The 24,601-nt window shown below is 37.1% G+C and overlaps 1 protein-coding gene across 1 annotated transcript in view; it reads right to left on the reverse strand.

The window, feature by feature from the left end:
* Window positions 1-24,308, reverse strand: part of LOC117418154 (transcription elongation regulator 1-like protein) — a 46,637-nt gene extending 22,329 nt beyond the window's left edge. The window contains exons 1-5 of the mRNA XM_034030791.3: window positions 23,328-24,308; window positions 21,694-21,998; window positions 20,009-20,155; window positions 19,412-19,592; window positions 11,567-11,758 (exon numbers count right to left, since the gene is read on the reverse strand). Coding sequence (XP_033886682.3) covers window positions 11,567-11,758; window positions 19,412-19,592; window positions 20,009-20,155; window positions 21,694-21,963 — 790 coding nt within the window. The 5' untranslated portion in view covers window positions 21,964-21,998; window positions 23,328-24,308. The remainder of the gene's footprint in view (window positions 1-11,566; window positions 11,759-19,411; window positions 19,593-20,008; window positions 20,156-21,693; window positions 21,999-23,327) is intronic.
* Window positions 24,309-24,601: the final 293 nt, after the last annotated feature.

Below are 24,601 nucleotides of genomic sequence, written 5' to 3' on the forward strand. Positions count from 1 at the left end.
TATTCACTCTCCTGGGTAAGCGGACACAGTTATTCTGAGAAGAACTACCAGGCAACGACAGGATCTAAAGTTGAAGACAGAACTGCATTTTACTAAATATTAACAAGCTCCTCCTTTGCTGTCACCCCTAAGGGAAAAAAGAAAAACACATTATATCGCAGACAATAAGAAGGTAACAGCAGATGGTGAGCATGAGCAGTGAAACTGTGTTCCCCTAACAGCATATACAAATTCTAATGCCAGGTACAATAGTGAGTTCAAGCACCACCAGGCTTAGAAAATCAATGACTTTCTTTCATCCCTCCTCTTTCAAGTTATTATACAATACTACAAAGCCATTTCCCTTCTACTTTCTGTGGAAAATGTGTGTCTATATATATTCTTGTTTTAATAAATCCTCCTTTACCACACACTAAAGGAGAATAGGCAAACTGGATGTCAATTTACACTAAATCAGAGTTTTGGAGGGGGGTGTATGCATTCTTAGTAGAAGTGTACTGGATCAGATCCTCTACATCCAGTGCTGAATTCATGCTTCCCCACCGCTCCACCCTTTTGATGAAAAACCTCTTTTTATACAAAATGTCCGTCACTAAGAAATCGGTGTCATACACTTTTCATTACACTGTATTATTCAGAAACGAGAATCCATGATTGATGTAGAATGATAATTTCTTGATTTAAAAGAAACATTCCCATATACAGTATGAAACTTTTGGCCCATGGCCTTGTCCATAGGAGCTTGTTAGCTATCTCTATGCCGGCAGAATATGCAATATAAAAAAAATGCTGGCGGGCAGGACAAGTGGCTTCAGGTCACCTTCACCCAAAAAGGACAAGGCCACCTCTACCTCCATGACCTTGCAGAATAAAACCACCTGGTGCTCAGGTAAGGAAAAAAACCCTACTCAAACGGTAGGGGGAAACCTTCAGAAATCCATGGCCAAGGGTGGCCCTTCCTCTGGGCTCCAAAAGAAAACTTCTTAAGGCTAAAATTAATTAACCACATAATGTTTTTTGCATAGTTAACATGTCATTGTCATTTTTTGAAATTTATATTTCATATGCTCCTGATGTCCATCTCCCCATAGCTTTGATTAGATGTGGAGGAATGTTTTGTGAAGCTGCAGGAGTAGCTGCACTGATTCTGAATAACTATTGGGCAAGAAGATGCGGAGAAGATGGTGCGTTGGATATGCGTCACAGAGAATGTCCCTGTAGAGATTGAAGGCAGTAACAAATTCCAAGAGGGTTCATTTTTTAAGCAGACATGGGTCTTTAGATTTCAGTATGACAAACTTCACTGCAATCCAAAATTCTATTGTCATAGGCTTCTAGGGAAGACAGTAACAGAAGGACAAGATTAACGTCCTTACCTTCCTGGATTTGTGCACAAATTTTACTGGAAACCAGGGACGGACGGGGCAACAGAGAAACTGATGATTGAGATTCACTGCTGCAGCTTGAAGGAGGGAGGGGCACTGGTAGCATTGCTGGGACCAGGCGGGGTAGTTGAATATGGAATTGCTGTAGACTGGAAAGCACCGCCAGAGCCAAGACTGTGAGTGGGCTTAGATGATTTATGGCAGGTCTCAATAGTAGAAAGGCACTTATCTAAACCAGAAATAGTGGATTGTAGTGATTGGAGAGCTTGAAAAATTATGTTGGAAATATCGCCAGTGGAGTGAATTGGACTATTTGGGAGAGATGTAGGAGAATCCAAACTTGATTGAGGGGATTGTAATGAAGGACTGTGATCATCTGGAATCTGCAACGGTGATGAAGCAGCTGGATGAATAGTTTTGGATGTGGAAACGTTGGAACAAAGCAGCAAAGCAATCAGATCTTTAAGGAAGGTGGTGGCACTGTAGGATACTTTCCTTTTGAACAATGTATTCAGAATACAAGGAATTGACCAAGATTTGTATCCTTTATCGGAATCCTGACGGGAAGTCAGTTTTCCCCCTGCTGGATTTTGGAGCTGGAGATAAAGTATTCTCGGCGTTTGGAATGCCAGGTTTAACGCTTGGAGGAGTCGCCATTATGCAAGGTAAGTCAAAAGACGCTAAACAATATAAAAACGACAAGAGGATGTAGACAAACTAGGCTTTTATAGGTTTTGATGATATGTTATTGATTAATGGGTGGATTCTCCTATTCAGAAAAAGTTTCCAAAGAAATACTGATCCAGAATTATATATTGGGCCTTTTATCTGGCCATTTGGATATAAAAAAAGCAGAAATCCCTCAGGCACTGCCTATTAACTAAAAGATTTTAAATTACTGCTGATATGCTTTAGTATAGAATTAATCTTGGAATGGCTGACATGTTGTAATTGGCAATATCCAAATTATGAACTGCTTACTGTAATAATTTCCTGGGCGCTGATCTCATTAATCTCCAAGGGCCGACTTTCTTTAAGTTATCCTCCCATGCAAAATTTACACCTCCAGTGAAAAATAAAAATACTGGTACTTCAAAACTAGCAATAAACAACTCCTATTTTTTTATATATTTAATTTATTTTCTAAAAAAAAAAAAAAAAAAAAAAAAAAAAGCATGCAAATGATTACATTTTATCTAGATGAAGCTAAAAATGTCCATGATAATCAATCATTTTTCTTTTTTTTCTTTTTTATAAATTTAGTCATTGCCAATTTTTTTTTTTATTATTATTATTTTCTCCCAATTTAGAAGGGCCAATTATTTTTTAAGCTCAGCTCACCGCTATCACCCCAGCGCTGACTCAGGAGGGCGAAGACGAACACACACTGCCCTCCAAAGCGTGTGCCGTCAGCCGACCGCTTTTTTTCACACTGCGGACTCACCATACAGCCACCCAAGAGCTACAGCGTTGGAGGACAACGCAGCTCTCGGGTAGCTTACAGGCAAGCCCGCAGGCACCCGGCCAGACTACAGGGGTCGCTGGTGCGCGGTGAGCCGAGGACACCCTGGCCGACCTAACCCTCCCTCCCCCCGGGCAATGCTCGGCGAATTGAGTGCCGCCCCCTGGGAGCTCCCGGCCTCGGTCGGCAAAGGAATAGCCTTGACTCGAACCGGCGACGTCCAGGCTATAGAGCGCATCCTGCACTCCATGCGGAGCACCTTTACCGGATGCGCCACTTGGGAGCCCCCCTCATTTTTCTTTTTTAATCAGAGTTAATAGCAAATGGATTGAATCCCTTACCAAAAAACATAACACATTACCACCCTGCCAGGTTTTTCTTTATTGCTTGCAGCCATTTGTCCCTGCTCTACTCAAGCTGTCTTTGAGTTTTACTGACAAATATATCTAGAATGTCCCTACAAAATCTTGGTTAAAAAACATGTATACAAATACCTTCTTTATTTGTCCCAGGCTGATTTAGGCACTAAAGCTCTGAGAGCCTCATGGTATGAGAAGCTAAATGGTCTCCGACTTTTCTACTGTTTCATTTATAATAATGCTTTTGTTGTGTTTCATTGTAAATAGTTGTTTTTATATATATTATTTACTTACTATTTGTGGGATTCATTTATGACGCAGTGCGCTAATTTACTTCATTAATTTAATTACAGTACTTTCCTGCCAAAAGCACTCGATCAGCATGCACACAAGTAAACTATGGGTTTGAAATTATTATTTTTTTCAAATATGTTAGTTTTTTTTTCCCACAAGGTAGTAAATATTACAAAAAAAAACACATTAAATTATAAAAAAATGTTTTTTTTTCTGTTTATAGTAATTTATTTCTTTTTCTAGTTGTTCTACTTTCCACAATGTCTATGCTGTTCTTTCCAAATATATATATATATCTATTGTATTACAACATTCCTACTATTTCCCTTGATAAACATCAAATTGTACATATAAAGCTGTTGATCACAGTATCTATGTTAACCATCCTGTTTAGATCTGTTGAATAAACACGTGACTAAAACAAAACAAAAATCCATAAAACAGGAGATCTTTCTGAACAGATGTTTTAATTAAAGCTTCCCTTTGCGGTACTGTAGTTAATTTGCTCAGCAGACGTAATATAATTTAGCCAGCACCTACAAACACTCTGTCACAGGGAAATAACACATAGCAGAAATTGTCTGTGCAAATGGTATATGTGCAATAGAAAAAACAATATAAATAAACCCAAATGAATACTACACTTAATGTAAAGCCTACATCTATATATCACAGTGTTCTGGGCACAATACCTGAATATTGTACTTCTAATGTCTAAAACACAAGGGACCGTATTCAGAAAACAGCTTGTTTTCTAACATTAATGTTTTGGTTTTGTTTCCATTTGTTGGCATGACTACTACTAAAAAAAAGGAAACCTTTTGTGCCTGGACTGTCCCTGCCCCTCATAGTGTCCTCCATTGGATGAGAATATTCAGAGACCAGATGGGGAAATCTAAGAGATGGTCAACAGTGTCTACTGTATATTGTATATAGTGTGGTAACAGAAAAAGTATAGTCGATGTCTGTGTTTTTCTGTCATTTTCCAAATAACCCCTTACACAAGCATGCTCATTACCACTAGAATTGAAAAGGGATGTATACACAACTTGCTTTCTTTCATATCTGAGGAAAATTCTAGACTGTGATTCTGTGTTTGCTGATTTTACATGCCTCCCGATGTGTCCTTAGTGTGCTCTGTATAATTTAGTGAGAATCCACCACTGGAAGCAACTATTATAGAGTCTACAGTTTTCTACAAACATTCATAATGGACTTTTCCATCCACATACTTTTTTCATGCATTATTTATAATATTTGGCTATATGGATTTGTACACAAAAGGCACATATGGATGTAAATCAAATAATAAAAGTCTCTGGAATTGTGGCCTATGTGGAATATAACACAAATCAAACAGCAGCACAGATAACTATAGTGTACAATGCAAATGTTTCAAGCCGTAACCATTTATTTACTTTACCCTGAGTGATGCAGATATTAGGCATAGCTGCTATGGACTCAATCGCTTTTTGAAAGATTTGTACATTAAAGTTATCAATTTTACAGCAAAGGTGGCCTACTAAAAACTTTCAAGAACACAGTAGGTTTCTTTTGCCATTATTTAGAATCAGTCAGTTGGTTTTCAGGTAAAAAGCGTAAATTTGTTTTTGACTATGAATAGATAAAAAATAAACAAATACATTAGGAATGTAAGTTCATTTTTTTTTTTGTTGAGAACAATTCTAAAGTTATCATTTGTCCTGCATACCATTAAAAGATTATTGCAATAAAAGCATAGCAAGATTGCAGTTCAGCACAGTGCAAACATGCACAGCATAATCATTCAAAATGACTGTGAAAATGTACATGGCTTGACTAATGCATTTCATGTTAATGAATAAGATGTAATTCACAATCCGCCTGAGAGTAGAACGGTGTGCTATGTATGTGTGTTAGTCCAACTCCTTCTTCTTTAGAATACTGTATCCTGGGAAAATGCATTCCTTACCTGATTCCCTTCAGGGTGTTACAATTCTATCAAGGATTTAAGTATGTACCATTACAAATTCCAATTGATATCTCCTATTCCTAGAATGTCTAATCCGATTGGATTGGAATCTCTACCACATCCGTAGTTTATATAACATAACATTTGGCTGCATCATTACAAGCCATATCACCATTGGGCTCAACAATCAACAACCAATGCCAAACCAAACTCCACTGACCAATAAAATAGACTGTAAAGGATGAAGAAAGGGTCAATTCAAAAAATGAAAATGATAGTTAACATGGAGAATAGCACACTTTTTTAAAAAAAGATCCCCTATTTCTTTAGCAAATGAGATTGAAATTGTGCACTTTCAAGTGGTTTTCTGAAATGCAAATGAAACTAAAGAATATTATACATGAATAAGTTAGCAGGTTGTTTTAAAAGCTCAAGTCATTGCCTAAAGGAACTTCCTTGCTGAATTCAAAATATATTTAAAAAAATATATCTTCTTAATATAAAATAGCTCTGGATCCCAGAGACACATGGTATGCAAAGTTCAATATGAACCTTTACTGAAACCCTGTGCCTAGGAATGAAAGGGTAAGTTCACCTCTCTGATGGGTGTGACACATGTAAAGACAATTAATAGCTTTCATTAAATTCCAATGAAGAACGACAAAAAAAAAAGAATACATTCCACTAAAAGGTAAGTGATTTATTACAGTAATTTGGGCAAACGTACAAAAAATAAACCTGAAGTATATCCTGTGGTAGTGCTTTGCATGAGTGGTGATGACTTGTAGACAGGGTTAGAGTTATGGTTAGGTGATGTTGACTTGTAGACCGGTCATGCAGTGCAATTTGGAACAGGTGCACAAAGATGAAAATTGCTCTATAATATAGCCTGCTACATTTGCATATCTCTATTAACCATAATAGTAAATATGCATATTTATATGAAGCACTTACAGTAAAAGTTTAGCTGGAGTATGCAACATTATGGCACTGCTACCAACAGCCTATGAATTGGGCATAATTTACAATATAATAGACACGTGCATTACTGATGACATAGACTGTACTGTGATTCCACTAGGCCCTATTGTTGTTCTGTTTGCACCACTGCCATTTTTTCAATATCTTAATATTATAAAACCAGCAAGAAAAAAACAGGGTCAAGTTAGAAGCAGTTAAAATAAAGTACTGAGTTTTTCTGAGCCATGTGAACTTGGATATAATAGTAATTAATACAGAAAGGCTCAAATGTCACATTGTTGCACTAGCCAACTGTACATGCTGGGAAGCAATCAAGTGAAGCAGAGTATCATCCAAAACCATCCCCAGTTATTAACATGACTTAGAGTATGAAGCAACAATCAAGCCGTCTGCTAACACGGATAAGCTGTTTGTATTCCTCTGAGTCTTTCAGCTCCCCGCCGCAGGCTACAGGAACTTTTAATGGTTCACTAGCCCAGCTGACGGTTGCACATTATTGTTTCAGATTGGCAGCTGATGCTTTAAATTACCATGTGCAGGCTTGTGACAGAGAAAGAATGGATCTTGGTTATAAATCTCCTTCCCAATGGGCACTGTGTAAAGGGAACAATTCATTCCAAGGAAAGGCGGAAGTCGACCATCTAGAAAGGGGAAGGTGCCACACTACACCAAGTCATCGCCCCAGAAGGGTGGCGATGTGGCAATCGTGGATTGGAGGAAAAGCGATTGACTCGCTAACCAAGGGGGTGTGGCTGAAGGTACAGAAGGGGATGTGGCCGAGCGAACTGCTCCTTTGTTATGATTGCAAGAGAACCGCTGAAGGACTGTAAAATAGCTGTGAGTGTTTCGTGCTTGTTTGTTTGTCGTTCTAATTGTACTCGTTTGTCATTGTTAGATGGCTAACACGATCCGGGAGCTGTCACTAAAGCCCAGCACCAAACCTGGACAGCACTGCACTACTGTTCACTCTAAACTGTATTTCACCACTTGCACGTATAGCACTCACTCTGGATCGTGTTTGTGTTCTGTGTGTGTTTATTATTTCAGGACTGAATCCCGTGTTTTTAACTGTGCAGTACACATTGCTGTGTATTGCCAGTTACTATTATTTATGGTTGCCAAACGACCTGGATTATAAAACAACAAAGGATTGTTTGGACCGTGAACTTTGTTGTTTGTCATCTGTTTGAGCATTGCATCACCTCTACACCTGCGCTACAGAAGGCTACAGAAACCTAAGAAGCATTAAAAGGTATTCCCATTCACCACATCAACAACCAAAAGCAAATGGATAGAAATACAAATTCTCACTTTTCAATCTCTTTTCTGGTAGTTTTCCACTTTTCAATTGTTTATCCTGGACCTATAAAAAAAATAATACACATTTCTACAATCATTCTTTTTTCTTTTTAAAACCAATAATCTTGCCAATCAGGAAAATGTATGGAATTGGGAATACAGGTAATACTTGTATGAGCATGGTACCTGCAGTTAGAAAGGTAAAGATACTGCACCTTTAATATTTATGAACACACTCAAAAAATATTATTATCCATACATGAAATACTACACTGGCACCATAGAAACAAACCACACTCCTATCCCTATTCCCCTAACCACTGTATTTCAAGAGTTTAAAATGAATAACACAAATAATCATACGGTGAAAAAGTCTTTCAAAGATATGTCATTACTTAACCCTGATGTCTAATTGAACTTCATGTAGTCTCTCTGTGCTCCAACCTTTCATGGCCCATTGATGCAATAATACCCCTCAGCAGGGTGTAAGGCTATTGTCCTTTCTTCTTAATTTGGTACCAATTTCAATTAAGGATTCTTGCCTCTGGTGCTGTTAAAAATGCCCCATGTTCCTAAGAATGGCTATGCCCTTTCATTGACCCGAGCAGTTCAAAACTAATTCTGTTGTCTTGGTGCATTCTGGCATGGCTTCTCAAGACCATTTCACACAGTTTCAATGGTAAAGGGTTATTGGGTGCTCATAAATATAATGTATTGTATCTGACACTGTGTAACCACGATGTAATTAGCTGTCCCTGGGTAATGGATTGTTAATTATTGTGTGCTGTATCTACTACTGCATTCCTCAGCTAAATCTTGACCCAAGTTCATGAAACAGACAGGGCTGAAAATAACTGTAGATACACAACACTGAATTTATAGCATGTGTGGAAAGATCAGTAGTATTATGGTCACTGGTATGTGCCACTACATCTAAATTGGTACTCACATGACAAAATTACAAAATGAGAAAATAAAAACAGCAAAGTGCAAAAGTGTTGAGTATTTAGAATACATGAGTATTCTGAATACTACAAATAAGGCAACCATGTTAACATACTGTAAAATACTGTACTTGGAATACTATCAGATTACAGTGTATATAATTCATCCAACAGAGATTACCATTATACCTGTAAATGCTATATTCAAAACAGAAATAAATGAATGCCTTATAAATCCGGGGATAAATAAAATGGGTCCAGAAGAGCCAAATGAATTGCAAATGGAAAAATGATGTTTCTCATGACACAGATTTTGTTTTTTTGTTTTTGTTGAAACGTTCCTCAACTAGACTACTCTTTGACTCTTGATGGGGACAGACTTCCTTGAACTCAAACAGATACTGAGTATAAATAATACAGGCAGCAACTACTTTGCAGAGCTGTCAGTGCAATGACTTTACGATTTCAGACCGTATGTGAACCTTTATAGTGTAATAGTTATCATGAGCATTTGACTCCAGTGGCATTTAACATATTGTAGGTAATTTGTGAGAAAAAAAACACTGAACATTATGCAATACATAACATTGATTTCCATCAGTATTTTCACCAATTATGACAATTTGCCATACTGATGAAAACAGCTGCTTTGTGATGCAAATCCAAGGTGTTCTATTGTATACAGCCTTACTTTAATAATAGCATTGATGTAGAGTTGAGAATGGTAACTATTTGTATAAATATACTTTATACTATGTGTATTACATGCCTGCACTTGAGGATCAATGAACACTGGTGAGCATCAGGAGGCACTGTTTCTAATGTGTGTATTGGCTGGAAAAAGAGTGGAAGAATGCAAAGTAATGAGACTCATGCACTCATCTGTGCATTCAACACTGCTCTTGCAAAACCAAACAATCAATTGCTGTTGCAGAAAGCTGTCAGTAAGAGAACAGATGTGTCTTTAGCAAACATTTCGAAACTCAAGTACCTCCATTAAACAGACAGGACACTGTACTTCACCAGACAGGGGAAACAAGGTAAAGGTTGATCTCTGAAAGGCAGAGGATAAATAGAATGTGCTTATTACACAACCTCGTACAAAACATGACCCTATGCTGTATAAAACAAAAGTTTTAACATTGAGTCCCAGCTTCTGATGATTTGGAATAAATAGCTTTGATAATCCAGCCCTTAGATTAAATGGAGCTTTCCAAAACTTGCTATAATAGTATCAACATTTTAAATAGAATTTTAAATGTTAAAACACAAAATAAAAAAATACATTTTTAAAACAGTGGCTGAAATGGGAATGTTTTGAACTAGAACATGTTGTGACCAAATGCATGAACCATGAAAAAGTAGCTTCAATTGTCTGGTACAGGATCTCCTAATTAACGAGAGGTTAATTAAACTGGTTACAGATTTACAGGAACGTTCTATTTTATATCAAGATTCCATTTAGATCGGAGTGGTTTCGATTTCAATATCATGATTATGTAGCGTTTGTCAAATTATCAATGTTATCAACTCAAAAGCATTTCTGTTTTATCAGCATTGATTTTTCTTGAATGTAATGGTTTCCATATGGATGTCATTAAGTCGACCGATAATCTTTAAGCTTATCATAGATTGAAATATTTGTAACAGGTCAATATTTATTTCTAATTTAATTTAAAATAGACTACTATGTTCCTGCTTAATTACATATTGTCTATATATATATATATATATATATATATATATATATATATATATATATATATATATATATATATATAGACAATAGACTGCAGACTGCAGTTATTATGAAGTTGCAAAGTACTGTAAGTTTACAATGTAAAATAAACAAGTACAGGTGTATTAAAGGTGTTTCTTTATCTAAACTGCACTATAATTTAATTGAATGAGGCCAACATTTTAAAACCTGTAATAAAATGCAATAAGATGTTCACATTGAACTCAAAACAAGGAAACATGTGATGCTCATTAATCATTAACTGCCAACATGATTAACTACTGCCATTCAAGATAAACTAATTATTTCCCAATCTTGCCAACAGAACACATCTGGCCCAAGGTGCTTACTGTCTATTTACAAAACAGATGGAGTGCCTTTGAAAGAAATCTAGAAGTCAAAGTGCCCACTGGGAATTTCTGATACATAAATGATTCCAGTGATTCCAAAAAGTGAAAGTATTAAACATGTCTGAGTGCTAGATGTTCAAGTTATGCACAAGTGTCTTAAAATGAGACTGATCAATAACAATGCAATAATAATTAATTATGTTTAATTTCCTTAAACCGACAAATGAAAAGAGCACCTAATCCACAACACTATGCACTGCATATATATATATATATATATATATATATATATATATATATATATAGTGACTGGGGGAAGAGGAACAAAAAGCAGTCCAAGAGGTCTCAAAAGACTACATTCCCCAGAATGCCACTCTCATCCTGGCTCCAATCTGTAATTATTATCACCTGCCTGCAATTAGCAGGCAGGTATTTAAACCAAGAGGAATGTTTGTTCGAGGCAGTCTAAAGTCTGTGTGAAACGAGGCTGTCACAGTGAAGAAAAAAAAGGAAAGGAGGTGAGGAGCCCACCTCCACTACAGCCCCGACCACCACTCCTGCGATCCAGTCCAGCACCGCTGGTGATGGTCCCTTGTAATTAACAAAGTTCTTGTTAAAAGACAGCAGCCTATATCAAGTTTGTAGGTGCACAATAAGCGCAATGCACAGTAAGCACCCCTTTGTGTTAATTTCGATCAGTATCAGTGTCAGTTTTCATGTGAAATAGTGTGGAACTTCCCCACAGGTATTCATCATCATTGATAAGAGTTGTCTATTTAGCACTTGAAGGTGCAAGACATTACCTGAGACAGGGGTAGACAGAAGTGGTATCTTGATTGGAGACAGTGTTAGTACATGATAAGGCTGGGTGCTGGCAGAAGATGGGACCTGAGTTGCTCCTGATTCGACTGCCACCATGGCTGCTGTGGCTGCAGCAGCTGCTAATGCAAACCTCTTGTTGCTTCCAACCTGTTTGATAGCAACTGGACAGCCCCCTGCAAAAGAGATAGTTTTCAGTCAAACATCCAAACATATTCCTGTCACCTCATAAACTGTGCTGCACACACATGTAGTAAATTTCATTCCAATATTCAAGGCCAGTATAACACAGAAATGTATTCTTAGTGACATTTTGCACCAATGACACAACACATAATTTATTACCTTTCAATATACCATACTATATATATATATATATATATATAAATTGATTATTATAACATTATTATTATATAACTATATAACTATATCATTGTCACTCTATTCCACTTATACACTTCTAATTCAGAGCAAAGCAAAACAGACTTTGTAATAAACAAGGTCATCTGGTTGTAAAGACAAGGATGTCAGTACTGTCAAAGGCTAGCATTAGTAAAGTAGACATTTTCAGGAATTACCTTTTTATGTTTATGTTTTGTGATTTATTTGCTACAATCTTTTATACGGATCCAAGAGATACAAACCATTGCTCCCCCTCATTACAGAACAAACTTTGTTTTATTTTTTTAATCTATAAACTTGCACACATGCACTCACCACATACAAGCTTCAATAGATCATACCCATTTAAATGAAACCATAGGCTGGAGCCCCTGGAGTCTATAAATAAATAGATAAAACTTTTTGTCAGGAGAGTTGCTTATCTTAGCACACTCTTGCAAAGCTGCAGTTCTGCAGCATTATAAACAAGTGTGCTCATTTCTTCTTATTTACAGTGTGTATGTACAGTAGTTGTGTTCATTCTCTCTCTCTCTCTCTCTCTCTCTCTCTCTCTCTCTCTCTCTCTCTCTCTCTCTCTCTCTCTCTCTCTCTCTCTATATATATATATATATATATATATATATATATCCAGTATATATAGGATATAGGCCATTCTAGAACAACACGCCTACCTTTCAAGTAATTGAACACTTGATAGCAAGGCAAATGTACAATTGAATGATTAAGGAGTAGGAGCAATAAAGCAATTACAAACTGACACTTTCTTATTAGCAGGCTACTATAATACACAAGATGAGTGAATGTATTCAAATACATTCTCACCATCAATAATGCAAGAAACAGCATACTGAGAAAGTAATATGACATTCTATTTACTTGGCCCCTCTCAAATTTTGAAAATTGCTTTAAAATGTCACCTAGTTGCTTTGTGTGCTTTACACATGGGACAGGATTACATCCCATGTAAGACTAAACATAGTGCTATTCGTTCATTGGAAGTACTTTGTTTTTCCTGCTGTGTTTATTGGGCAATGAGTCCCAGCCAGGCCAATGATCTTTTAAATGTCTTCTAGGGCAGAGCCAGATAATTACAAACTCTCCAGCAGGGACAGAAATGAGCGCCCACATTACTGCACAGGCATATAAAGGCTCACAAGGAAACAATCTGTGAGACTGATAATGTAATACCAAATTTGAAAATGTCAGATAGCTGAGCCAAGGTAATGTATATTACTGTCTACAGACTGGGAGCCCTGGAGACTGAATTCCTCTCTGTTAATCCACAGAAAAGTGATGATGGGAGTAGCAGTGTGAGCTTCCCTGCACTGCCCTGGGCTAGGACTCAAGCCTGGTTCGGAGGGACAAATCTCTTAGGGGACATGGTAGCAGATCAGTCTTCATTTTCTTTTGGTTTTGGGATGTGAGTTGGCTGTTTATGACCATCATCTATACCATAGCCCCTTTTCAATTTAAATGTATATATAGTAGCCATAAACCTTTTCATTGTATTTGTACTGTATTTAGAGATATTAATGTACAGCTGTGTTGAGATCTGTCACTTGTTAGAATAAAAATAGACTCCCAGGAGTGGAAAATACAAATACTAACATGTATGCATACTAGCAGTAATTCTACACTCACTTTTTAACTTTCCTTTTTATAGAAATGGCTATAACATATACTAAAAGGGTAAAGGCAAAAAACACATATTTAGTTACACAACATTTGTTAGTTTTATGACCCAATGAGAAAACAGGTTCATGGTTTATGGGAATGTATAGCCTGTTTTAGCAGCTTGACCTCAAAGTGGAGCTCTGGATAACAGACTGATAGAGCAACTTTACACTAGAGGCACAAAGACAGGGAGATTCAATACACATCATGACAAGTATCACATCTCCTGTGGCTTGGATCAGATTCATGTAATTGCTGCCTGCGACAAATGAACACACACATATATATATATATATATATATATATATATATATATATATATATATATATATATATATATATATATATATATATATATATATAGGCCATTCTAGAATATATATTAGGGCTGTCAATTAATCACAATTAACTTCAGCAATTATTGCGTTAATTTCTTTGGAGATTCAATTTTTAACTTGTGTTAATCATACTCCTCTGTCTTAACCCTCTCAGCATACTCATTCCCTGCATCACCATTTTAATATACTTTAATGCATGTAACGCAATGAGTGCAGTTGGCATTTGCATAGAAAGTTAGTCATATAACTGCATTATGGAGCAAAGTACTAAAAGTGAAGGACTTGCTGTGAATGGGAAGGTTATTTAAAACTTTCTGAAATATTTACTGTCAAATTGAAACTTTCAGTATCACAAACGTAGGCTACATCTAATTTGAAGCACCATCTGTGTGATAAACACACTTTTACTTCTCAAAATACACTTTCTAGGAACAACACAAATGAAATCTGTCAGTTTCAACAGAGCACAATTTTAGAAATTCAGGATTGCTGCAAGTCCATGAATCAAGCTAGGCATGATAATATAACCAATATATATAATAGTATTTACAATTAAGGAGAATATAACTGGTACTCAATGTTGCCGTTTACATGCACAAGTCATGACAGTTTTCCTCACAACGGGTTTGCTGTACTTTTCAGGAAATGCGTTGCTATGCAGTTCTGATTTAGGAAAAAAATCATCCATACCAATGCAGATTACTCTATTCATAGTCTTGTAGGGCGCTGGATATTTAAATGTCCGTGTCTGCTTACTAAGTAGGAAAAGAACGACACTGAATATTGTAAAGAGAGCTTCTTTTGCTATGAAGATAAAAACATTTAACAAGAGGAATTAATTCATGTGTTGTCACGCACATTCTGAATTATGCTGGGTATTAGCTACTTGTTTGTCTGGTTATCTTTCCAACACACACACAAACAAACACACACAGACACACACACACACACACAAAATTATATAAAATATAATTTCTACAAGTTTTACTACTTAGAATTTATATTTGTGTGTGTGTGTATTTGTGGAACATCTAAAAGTTACATTTCATTAACACTAGAACCGCCTTTTACAATACATGTTTTTATTTTGAATCTAACCTACAATATATATATATATATATATATATATATATATATATATATATATATATATATATATATATATATATATATATATATATAAGCCTGTTGTTATCTCTACTAGACCTGGCAACCATCAATTCCTTCGTTTTGTAAGGTAGGAGAGATTTCATCTTGAAGCTAGCCACAACACTTCACAGAACTGCAAAGCTGCATGCTGCAGCAGATCAACCTGGATTCTGTGCTGCGAGTGACACACACACAAGATGGACAGCACTACACCACTCAGTGTAGCCGCAAGGCTGTCAGGACCATGGACCGCACTACACCACTCAGTGTAGCAGCAAGGCTGTCAGGACCTTGGACAGCACTACACCACTCAGTGTAGCAGCAAGGCTGTCAGGACCATGGACAGCACTACACCACTCAGTGTAGCAGCAAGACTGTCAGGACCTTGGACAGCACTACACCACTCAGTACAGCAGCAAGGCTGTCAGGACCATGGACAGCACTACACCACTCAGTGTAGCAGCAAGGCTGTCAGGACCTTGGACAGCACTACACCACTCAGTACAGCAGCAAGGCTGTCAGGACCATGGACAGCACTACACCACTCAGTGTAGCAGCATGGCTTTTAGGACCATGGGCAGCATTACACCACTCAGTGTAGCAGCAAGGCTGTCAGGACCATGGACAGCACTACACCACTCAGTGTAGCAGCACGGCTTTTAGGACCATGGGCAGCACTACACCACTCAGTGTAGCAGCAAGGCTGTCAGGACCATGGACAGCACTACACCACCCAGTGTAGCAGCAAGGCTGTCAGGACCATGGACAGCACTACACCACTCAGTGTAGCAGCAAGGCTGTCAGGACCATGGACAGCACTACACCACTCAGTACAGCAGCATATATGGTAGGTTTCAAAGAGAAAGTAATCTTGTGTCCCAGCTTACTATCTGAGGAATGGAAACACATTTGAATGTAAACAAGGTTTACATTTTGCTAAAGAGTGCATATGGCCAAACATTGGGAATGTACTAAAAAAAAACACTAAAATTTCTGTCTATCATGGGGTTTCCATGCGGGGGAATTTACACATGAAATAGCGATGTGCATGCACGTTTGGGAGAATTACTCATGTAAATCAGGTTTGTGGCTGAACAAAGAAACAAAAGCCAAAGCGAGGGATAGGGTAAATCTAATTTACTCGTGTAAATAACGAAACACTCAGGAAAATCCATGCACAGTTTTGCATGGAAATCCGCATTTCACGTGTAAATGTGAATGAGCTTGTTTACCCTTAAGTGACATCACTATAAATATTGCAAGGGAGCAGGTCAGTTGTTACTGTGGATTCCAAGAAGGCAGAAAGTAAGTGGCTGATGGGTGGTTTTGTGATTAGCAGTGGTGTAGTTCACCTTAATGATAATGCGGGCAGCTTTTTTATTATTGTTTTTTGCTGTGTCTGGCCTGTCATGTTGTATATCTCTTGTTTGTTTCTGAATAAAACCATGATTTGCATCATTAATAATTAACACAACAGTAAATTCAACAGAATTTAAAAGAAAGGAGAGAATCTCTGACAGCACGAGCCTCCTCAGATCGCTGCTGTCCAATTGAAACTGGTGGCTGAGGTAACCTTCACAGTTGCCAAGTCCACTTACAATAAGCATAATTGGGCTTGTTTTTTTGAGAGTCGTGGGTTGGAAATTGCATGAACGCCCATACTCGTTTTGAAAGGCAGTGCTTCTTTTTTCTAGGGAGACTGAAGAACATAAGAAAGTTTACAAATGAGAGGAGGCCATTCAGCCCATCTTGCTCGTTTGGTTGTTAGTAGCTTATTGATCCCAGAATCTCATCAAGCAGCTTCTTGAAGGATCCCAGGGTGTCAGCTTCAACAACATTACTGGGGAGTTGGTTCCAGACCCTCACAATTCTCTGTGTAAAAAAGTGCCTCCTATTTTCTGTTCTGAATGCCCCTTTATCTAATCTGCATTTATGACCCCTGGTCCTTTTTTCTTTTTTCAAGTCAAAGAAGTCCCCCGGGTTGACATTGTCTATACCTTTTAGGATTTTGAATGTTTGAATCAGATCGCCGCATAGTCTTCTTTGTTCAAGACTGAATAGATTCAATTCTTTTAGCCTGTCTGCATACGACATGCCTTTTAAACCTGGGATAATTCTGGTTGCTCTTCTTTGCACTCTTTCTAGAGCAGCAATATCCTTTTTGTAACGAGGTGACCAGAACTGAACACAATTTTCTAGGTGAGGTCTTATATTCTAGGTGAGGTCTTAGCAACACTGGTAACCTTCCCCATGTGTCTCACAAGCAGCCTGATTCCTGAACACCTCATTTTGTTGTTGACAAGAGTTTGTGCAGGATACAGCATGCAGTGGCAATTTTGGGAACAAATTAATGCACTTCAGTCCATTTCATCAGTATCTGCCACCTCCCTTTCAAGTGTCCACTACCCGTATTTGCCCAAGAGTGGTGTTGAATGCATCCTCAGCAGCGGTCAGCCATCTGGATGGGTAGGGTTTCTATGCCAGGGTAGTATATGAGTCTCCGCCGGTTTTCAGCCATGGTGATCTGTAATACCTGTTGGTCAGTTTCATTTTATACCTCCGAGTTCATTTGTAATTAATGAGTCATAAGATAAATTAGTTGAAACAGTATTCACTGCTACATGACACCCCACTAATGACATCTGAAAAACAATTTGGGCAAGAGCAACCAGGCACAAGGTATTTTGTATTATTACAGCAGCTTAGATTCACTCGTGTACCAGTTCTCTGCGCATGGAAACCACATTTTCACAAAATTTTAATAATCTTCAAAAACAGCACAAGTACTTTACGCAATGCTAATTTACATATCAACCCCCACCGTTCCCATTCATTTGCATGACATCGGGTGAAACTCCACCTATGTTACATATGTCTGTGGCATGCAAGCAGAACTGAAGAGCTCTTGAATGCAGGAAAAAGGACAGACTTATCAAGTAAAACAAACACATGAAATCTGAGTAACTGCAATAAGATTCACTCATAACGATTGCAAACATTAAAAAAGGTAAGAGAATAGTTAGATGTTACTTTCTCTGAATTTTGAAACGCAGCTAAAATGTTATTTTTTCACACAGACACTTATTCCTTCATGCAATACATTCCAATGCATACTATGGACAACAGTTTTAATAGGAGGTCTTATGCTAGACCAATTTTACTGTGCTTACTTTGTGCACGAATAGCAACATGAGAGTAAAACATACATGTCCTGGTATGAGAGCTTCACTCCATGTCTAGCAATATGACTTTATTTGCTCAAGCTGTATTCTTCAAACCAGAGCAAACTATTGATGCAAAACAGATCAGTATAAATCCCACCACAGAGCAATTTGAAGGTTACTGATTCAATGTCAGTTCTGTCTTACAGGTGACTCAGTGCCTTCATTTGAAAGAATTTGTAATTTTCTGGCTGTTCATGAAGCAGCTGGTAATGCACTATGCTGAGTGCTTGGGAGCAAAAGGGTAACTGGGGAGCACATGGATAGGCTTTTTTTAAGAGTACATCTCTATACAAATGGGTAAATAAAAGGCTGTACCTCATCTGAACCAAGGATTTATTAACTTTGTGACAATGGCACCCTGTCTGGCAAACACAATAGTTGCTATTGGTAGACTATACAGACCTTCTGTTAAAAAAGACAACACAACCAACAATGTCTGACAGGAAACCTACAAGCCTGGGCTATCTGTTGATGTTTTTTCAGCAGGATTGCTCTGCTTTACATCTCCTAATATAAAATCAACAAAGGTCTAAACGACAGTACAAAGATCAATCAATCTGATTACTCTGTAAGGACCTTATGCATCCTTGTTCATGGAAATCATTAAGGGTCATGGATGACAGCACAGTACTGTACAACTGCATAGTATACTCTCCAAACTTCAGTCACACGATCCAAAACAAAACTGTTTTGAACCAATAGTAAAAAAAAAAAAACAACAACATTTCATTTCAACCTGCTATTTTTTTTAATAATACACCCTATTATTATTGGTAATTGATTTGTCAATTGCAGCAAATCAGGAAGCATAGCATGTTTGCAGCAGCATGAAAGATTCAACAATGCATTTCCATTTGTTAACATAGATGAACGGCCTTGTGTATTTGAGTTTCAGAATAAATTACGTATGTCAGCCAACATACATTTTATGCATGTTATTTTAAAGAGTAATGTTAATTGTCACTGAATTCCACAATAAAGAGAGAACTTTACCAGGTCTAAGCTGGTAGACATGTTAAATGCAATCAGATTGAATACTAACCTGATAGAGACTGAGGTGTTACCAAAAGCGTGTGGAGATTCGTTGAGGCAGTGGCTGGTCGAGATCTACTCATTGCTACTTGATTTGTTATCAGAAGTGGTTTTTCATGCCTCTGGAAAAGTCTTACGTCTTCAGGGTGTATCCATGTTGTATCCATTGCAAGTGAATTATTTAGGTACACCTGAAACACATTCAAAGAATTAACAGTGGTAATAGTCTATTACACTTCAATATTCTAAGTTATCATTTATGTATACCTAAACCATGAAATCTCTTAACAGCAATACACAAAATTAGCCTTAATATTAATGTGATATCTACTGTATATTCACAAAAAAGATACTTGAAAACTAGCTGTCTACAAACACTCAAACAAAAGTATGATTATGTATATGTGAACCTCTGTTTTGTTACAAATAATCTGCTACAGCACTGTACTGAGATAATTGTCCATTATTAACATGTAATAACACAATGGTTTTAGTTTAAGGTCATACTGATGGAATACATGCATGTCCAAATATGCATTTGTATATTACTAATTGACCATGTCATGCAATATGCTTTCAAACATAAGCAATGCTTTCTCTAGTTTACCTTGTATTCTGGTATCCTTTTCTCTATCCATCCCTTCTGAAAACGGGGTGGCTGGACTGATGTGTAAACTTGGGGGAATATGGGAAGTAAATCCATATTTGTAGAATGTTGGAATCTCACAACAGGTGGTTGAGAAGTCAGTTCCCACTACAAATACATGGAAACATATTTATGAATTATTGACAGAAAGTAAACATCACTTCAGCATGTTAACACACTATCCATTAAACTGAAATGCTAAAAAAAGAAGAAAACATATGTATATATTCATGGTAATCTTTATGCCAGTGGTAATTGGTGATATTGATTCTAAACCACATGGCAATCAATTAAGCTCTATTCAACTCTACTGTTTAGGTTATAGCGTTATAATAGAGGCTGCAAATCCCATAATAGCAAATACTATTAATTTATCTGCTATACACTTAATCCTATGATTAAGTCCATATGCCAGGACTGCCATAGTGAAACAGCAGATTACTAGGATTTCCTCAAACAGCCGTAGCATATAAAATCATTTTCATTTCATTACTCCCAGTAATTCCATCACTAAAGCAATATTCGTGGTGGATAAGAATTTTGCACATGTACAGTAATATGTATAAAGTGCACATTACACTGTGAAACAGACTACTTAGATTGTGTGTTGGTGCTGATTTTTAAAGGGCTTCTGTTTTTTGGTTTTGCTTATTTTCGAGTTTTATGTAAATCTTTTGCTTTTTATATACTGTATGTAATTATTGTTTTCGGTTACTTTCCAAAATGCTTGGGCACTTTTTTCTGTCACAATATGTATAGTAGTAACTCGACGGTACTTGCACACTTCCGCAAAGAAATCCTTACGGGCACATTCTTCTGTGGTTTTTGTGTGTCTACATTTCACCACAATTTGCAATCTTGTTTTTTTTTTAGGTTTTTTTTTTTTTTTTTTAATGGGAAAGGGGCGGAGTCAACGCTAATTGAGTAACCATTTCCAGTGTTTTTCCGGTGTTTTTCATGTGTTTATTGGCTATATGCCAATTTCATTTGTTTTGTATAGGGGGTGTTTTATCGTTTTTTTATTGTTTAAAACCAAAAATTAGAAGCCTGAATTATATACAGCAATTGAGGAAACAGATTGACATGAATGCTAAAAACATAATTTTGTTATGTTATTACATTATGTAATGCTATAGATATGTGAGCGTTGAAATATACAATATACTATGCACTGTCAACCCTTAAAATAACTTTGATTATTCATCAGAGAAATTGAGTAAAACGTCAAGGTCTATTCTTCCCCAATTCCCTCTAACTGTGATGTTAAAGATCTATAACTTCCCCTTGAAATATTGCTGCACTTGGTGACAGACCACTGGGAGAATCTGATCACCTCTAGTGGCATGACAAGTCATTTGTAGCATATAGCACTGTATTATGCCTGTATTATATAAATAACAAGCTGCATTACTCAATTACCACTCTACAGTGATTGAGCAAGTAAAAAAAGGTGTAGAATTATTTATGTATGTATCGTTATTTGCCTTGCACCTGAATGAGCAAGGAAGCATACAAAGTTTTGTAAATTATTGTAAGTGAAAATGTAAGGTAGCGTATGACTCACTTTTTAAAAAGCTGTGTTTCTTAATTGAAAGCAAAAGAAAGGGAACATTTCAGTAGACCAGCAATGCCATACATTAGCGCACCTGAACATTAGGCACAGGGAACTGATGAACAGCAGCTTCTGGTGCAGAGGGCATTGGCATCAAAGGCAGAAAGGGATCACAAGGAAATTGCCAACCAGCAACAGCTTGCAGTAGAGGAGGGGGGTGATGAGAAGAGAATAAGAAAGGAGGGGGCGCCCCACCGATCCTGTACAGCCCAGATGCAGCGGGGATCCTCCAAATCCAGGGAGGGGGTTCTCCGTTCATCTGCCACAGCTGCGGCTGTCCTTTTAATCTCAGAATAGGAATCATTCTACATCCTACACCCAAAGGACTCAGTGGGTTGCCTTTGAGGAACATTACCAAAAAAAAAGATGTAAAATGTACACACAGAAAAGACCAGACAACAGCAGAACCAGTTTACATGGAACACACAAAACATGCCTATAGGTTAATATAACAGATGCTGTGCTTCCACAGATAATAACTATACATGTAAGTATTACTCTGGATTGGCTGTAAGTAAGTATGAAGAAGAAACAGAAGAAGAACAACAACAACCAAAACCACAAACAGGTTTGAGCATGTAAAGATAATTGTTGTACTTAGTTTTATAATGCGATTTCTTCTCAAAACACAGTATTGTTATTTATTTCTTAGCAGATGCCCTTATCCAGGGCAACTTACAATTGTTACAAGATATCACATTATTTTTACATACAATTACATTATTTTTTACATACAATTACCCATTTATACAGTTGGGTTTTTACTGGAGCAATCTAGGTAAAGTACTTTGCTCAAGGGTACAGCAGCAGTGTCCCCCACCTGGGATTGAACCCACGACCCTCCGGGCGAGAGTCCAGAGCCCTAACCTACTCCACACTGCTGCCCTATGCAACAAAACGCATCTCCCACTCAGTAAGCATTCGCTATACATACATTCTAGTTGCGTACCCCTTATTTTGTACACATTTTGAAGAGACCCTAGTAAACTATCAATACCACAGTGGTTGGTCCCCAGATAAATCCACTGCCACTTTACCACTTTATTTAATAGCATGGAAATACAGATCAAGTCTGTTCGCAAAAGTGCAACATAGGCTACAGTATTATGTGCGTGAACTCAAAGTAGCACAGTCAATGTTTTCCAAGTCTGGATTTATAGGTAACATAATGTGACTGTTTGGAAGAACAGTTTAAACTTGATTTTGTCAGTACAGTAGCCCACATAAGTGTTTATGTCAAAGTGATAATAACCTTGCAAATAATTTCTGATTAATGATTAATGCATTTCTCAGGTTTAAGTATATATTATATTTGAAGTGTTAAACGTCTAGCTCCGAATTTAATAAAGCATGCAATAAAATGTTTTAAAATAAAACATGCTGTCATTTCCACCACCGTTCTGCCAAAATGCATACATACATACATACATACATACATACATACATACACACACACACACACACACACATACATACATACATACCTCTCAGCAAAGTATTTAACGTTTGAAATATATATTAGCATACCTATGCATGTGTAACCCGACCATGTTAGATCTGAAAATAACTAAGTATCATAAAACATAAAAAGTTATAAAATAAAATAAAAATAATGCAAAATGCAAATTTGTATTTGAAAAAAAAAAGAAAAAAGAAAATGTAACTTACTTTAAATGTGCTTCATCAATTGCCCAGGCAACTATCCTTGCATATGCTTAATTTCCTCTCGGCTTCTCCTTTGAAATTAGCACATTTTAAGCATTAGCATCCAAACCCCGTCTGCTGCTTCTCAATGTGATTTCGATCTCCCACTGACTCAGCAATGATAGAATAATCAGATGCTTCTAATGTAGAAAAACAAAAAATACACGTTTCCCATATATATCCTTATCAGGTCCGTGGTAGAATCTGCTGTTGTTTTGGGGAAATGAGGCGACAGTTATCAGCCAAAGTAGCTGTTCACTCACAGTCCCTGGTTCAGTGATGATAAAGAGGCGATCTCTCACTTCCCACTTCTGCCTTCTGATCACCTCCTTGCAAAAGTGAGCCACGTCTCCCACTATACCGCTCTTAACATCTAGCGTCAGCAAGGAAAGAACACGAAGCTGATGTAGGTTATGCGATTTGTGCAACGCTATTTCATTTGAGGACGCATTTGAATTAGTTGAAATGCTATTTAATACTACTACTACTACTACTACTACTACTACTACTACTACTACTACTACTACTACTACTACTAATAATAATAATAATAATAATAATAATAATAATAATAATAATAATAATAATAATAATGTTTTAGGTACGATCCAGACTCAAATTATAGAGGTGTATGAGATACACTGTCTGTTTGAAATAAGCTATATTAAGTATTGCGTCTTTATTCGACAGTGCCCTGCAACTGAATGCCCAGGATGCTCAGGCTGTGCATAAAAGGTTTTATTCGTGCTGTGCAATAAGTGAACGATTTGCAGCAACTGCACACATTATTCAATCCATTAATAGTCTTTGTTTTAACAGGACAGATATGACAGCAATATTTTACATTTAAGTTATTGAAGTTGAATAGCAAAATATTGATCAGACGACAAAAGTCCAAATAAAGACAGAATACAATCTGTAAATGCCTGGAAATTAAGCAGCTATTCTGTGTGTGTGTGTGTGTGTGTGTGTGTGTGTGTGTGTGTGTGTGTGTGCGTGCGTGCGTTCGTGTGCGTGTGTGTGCGTGGGTGCGTGCGTGCGTGTGTATCTGTGTCACTTTCTGCATTGAAAAGTCCATTACAACGTACAACAGTGTTAAACATGACTAGTCATGTACTTTGTGATAACATTTGTGATAAAATAGAGATACAATGTTTTTCAAGAAGCCCCTGGATTAAAACATATGCCATGGTTTTAAAACCTGTATTTTTTTTAAATCTGGCACTGCAGTTGACCTT

This window comes from Acipenser ruthenus, chromosome 13 (assembly GCF_902713425.1).
Source record: "Acipenser ruthenus chromosome 13, fAciRut3.2 maternal haplotype, whole genome shotgun sequence".
Lineage (NCBI taxonomy): Eukaryota > Metazoa > Chordata > Actinopteri > Acipenseriformes > Acipenseridae > Acipenser > Acipenser ruthenus.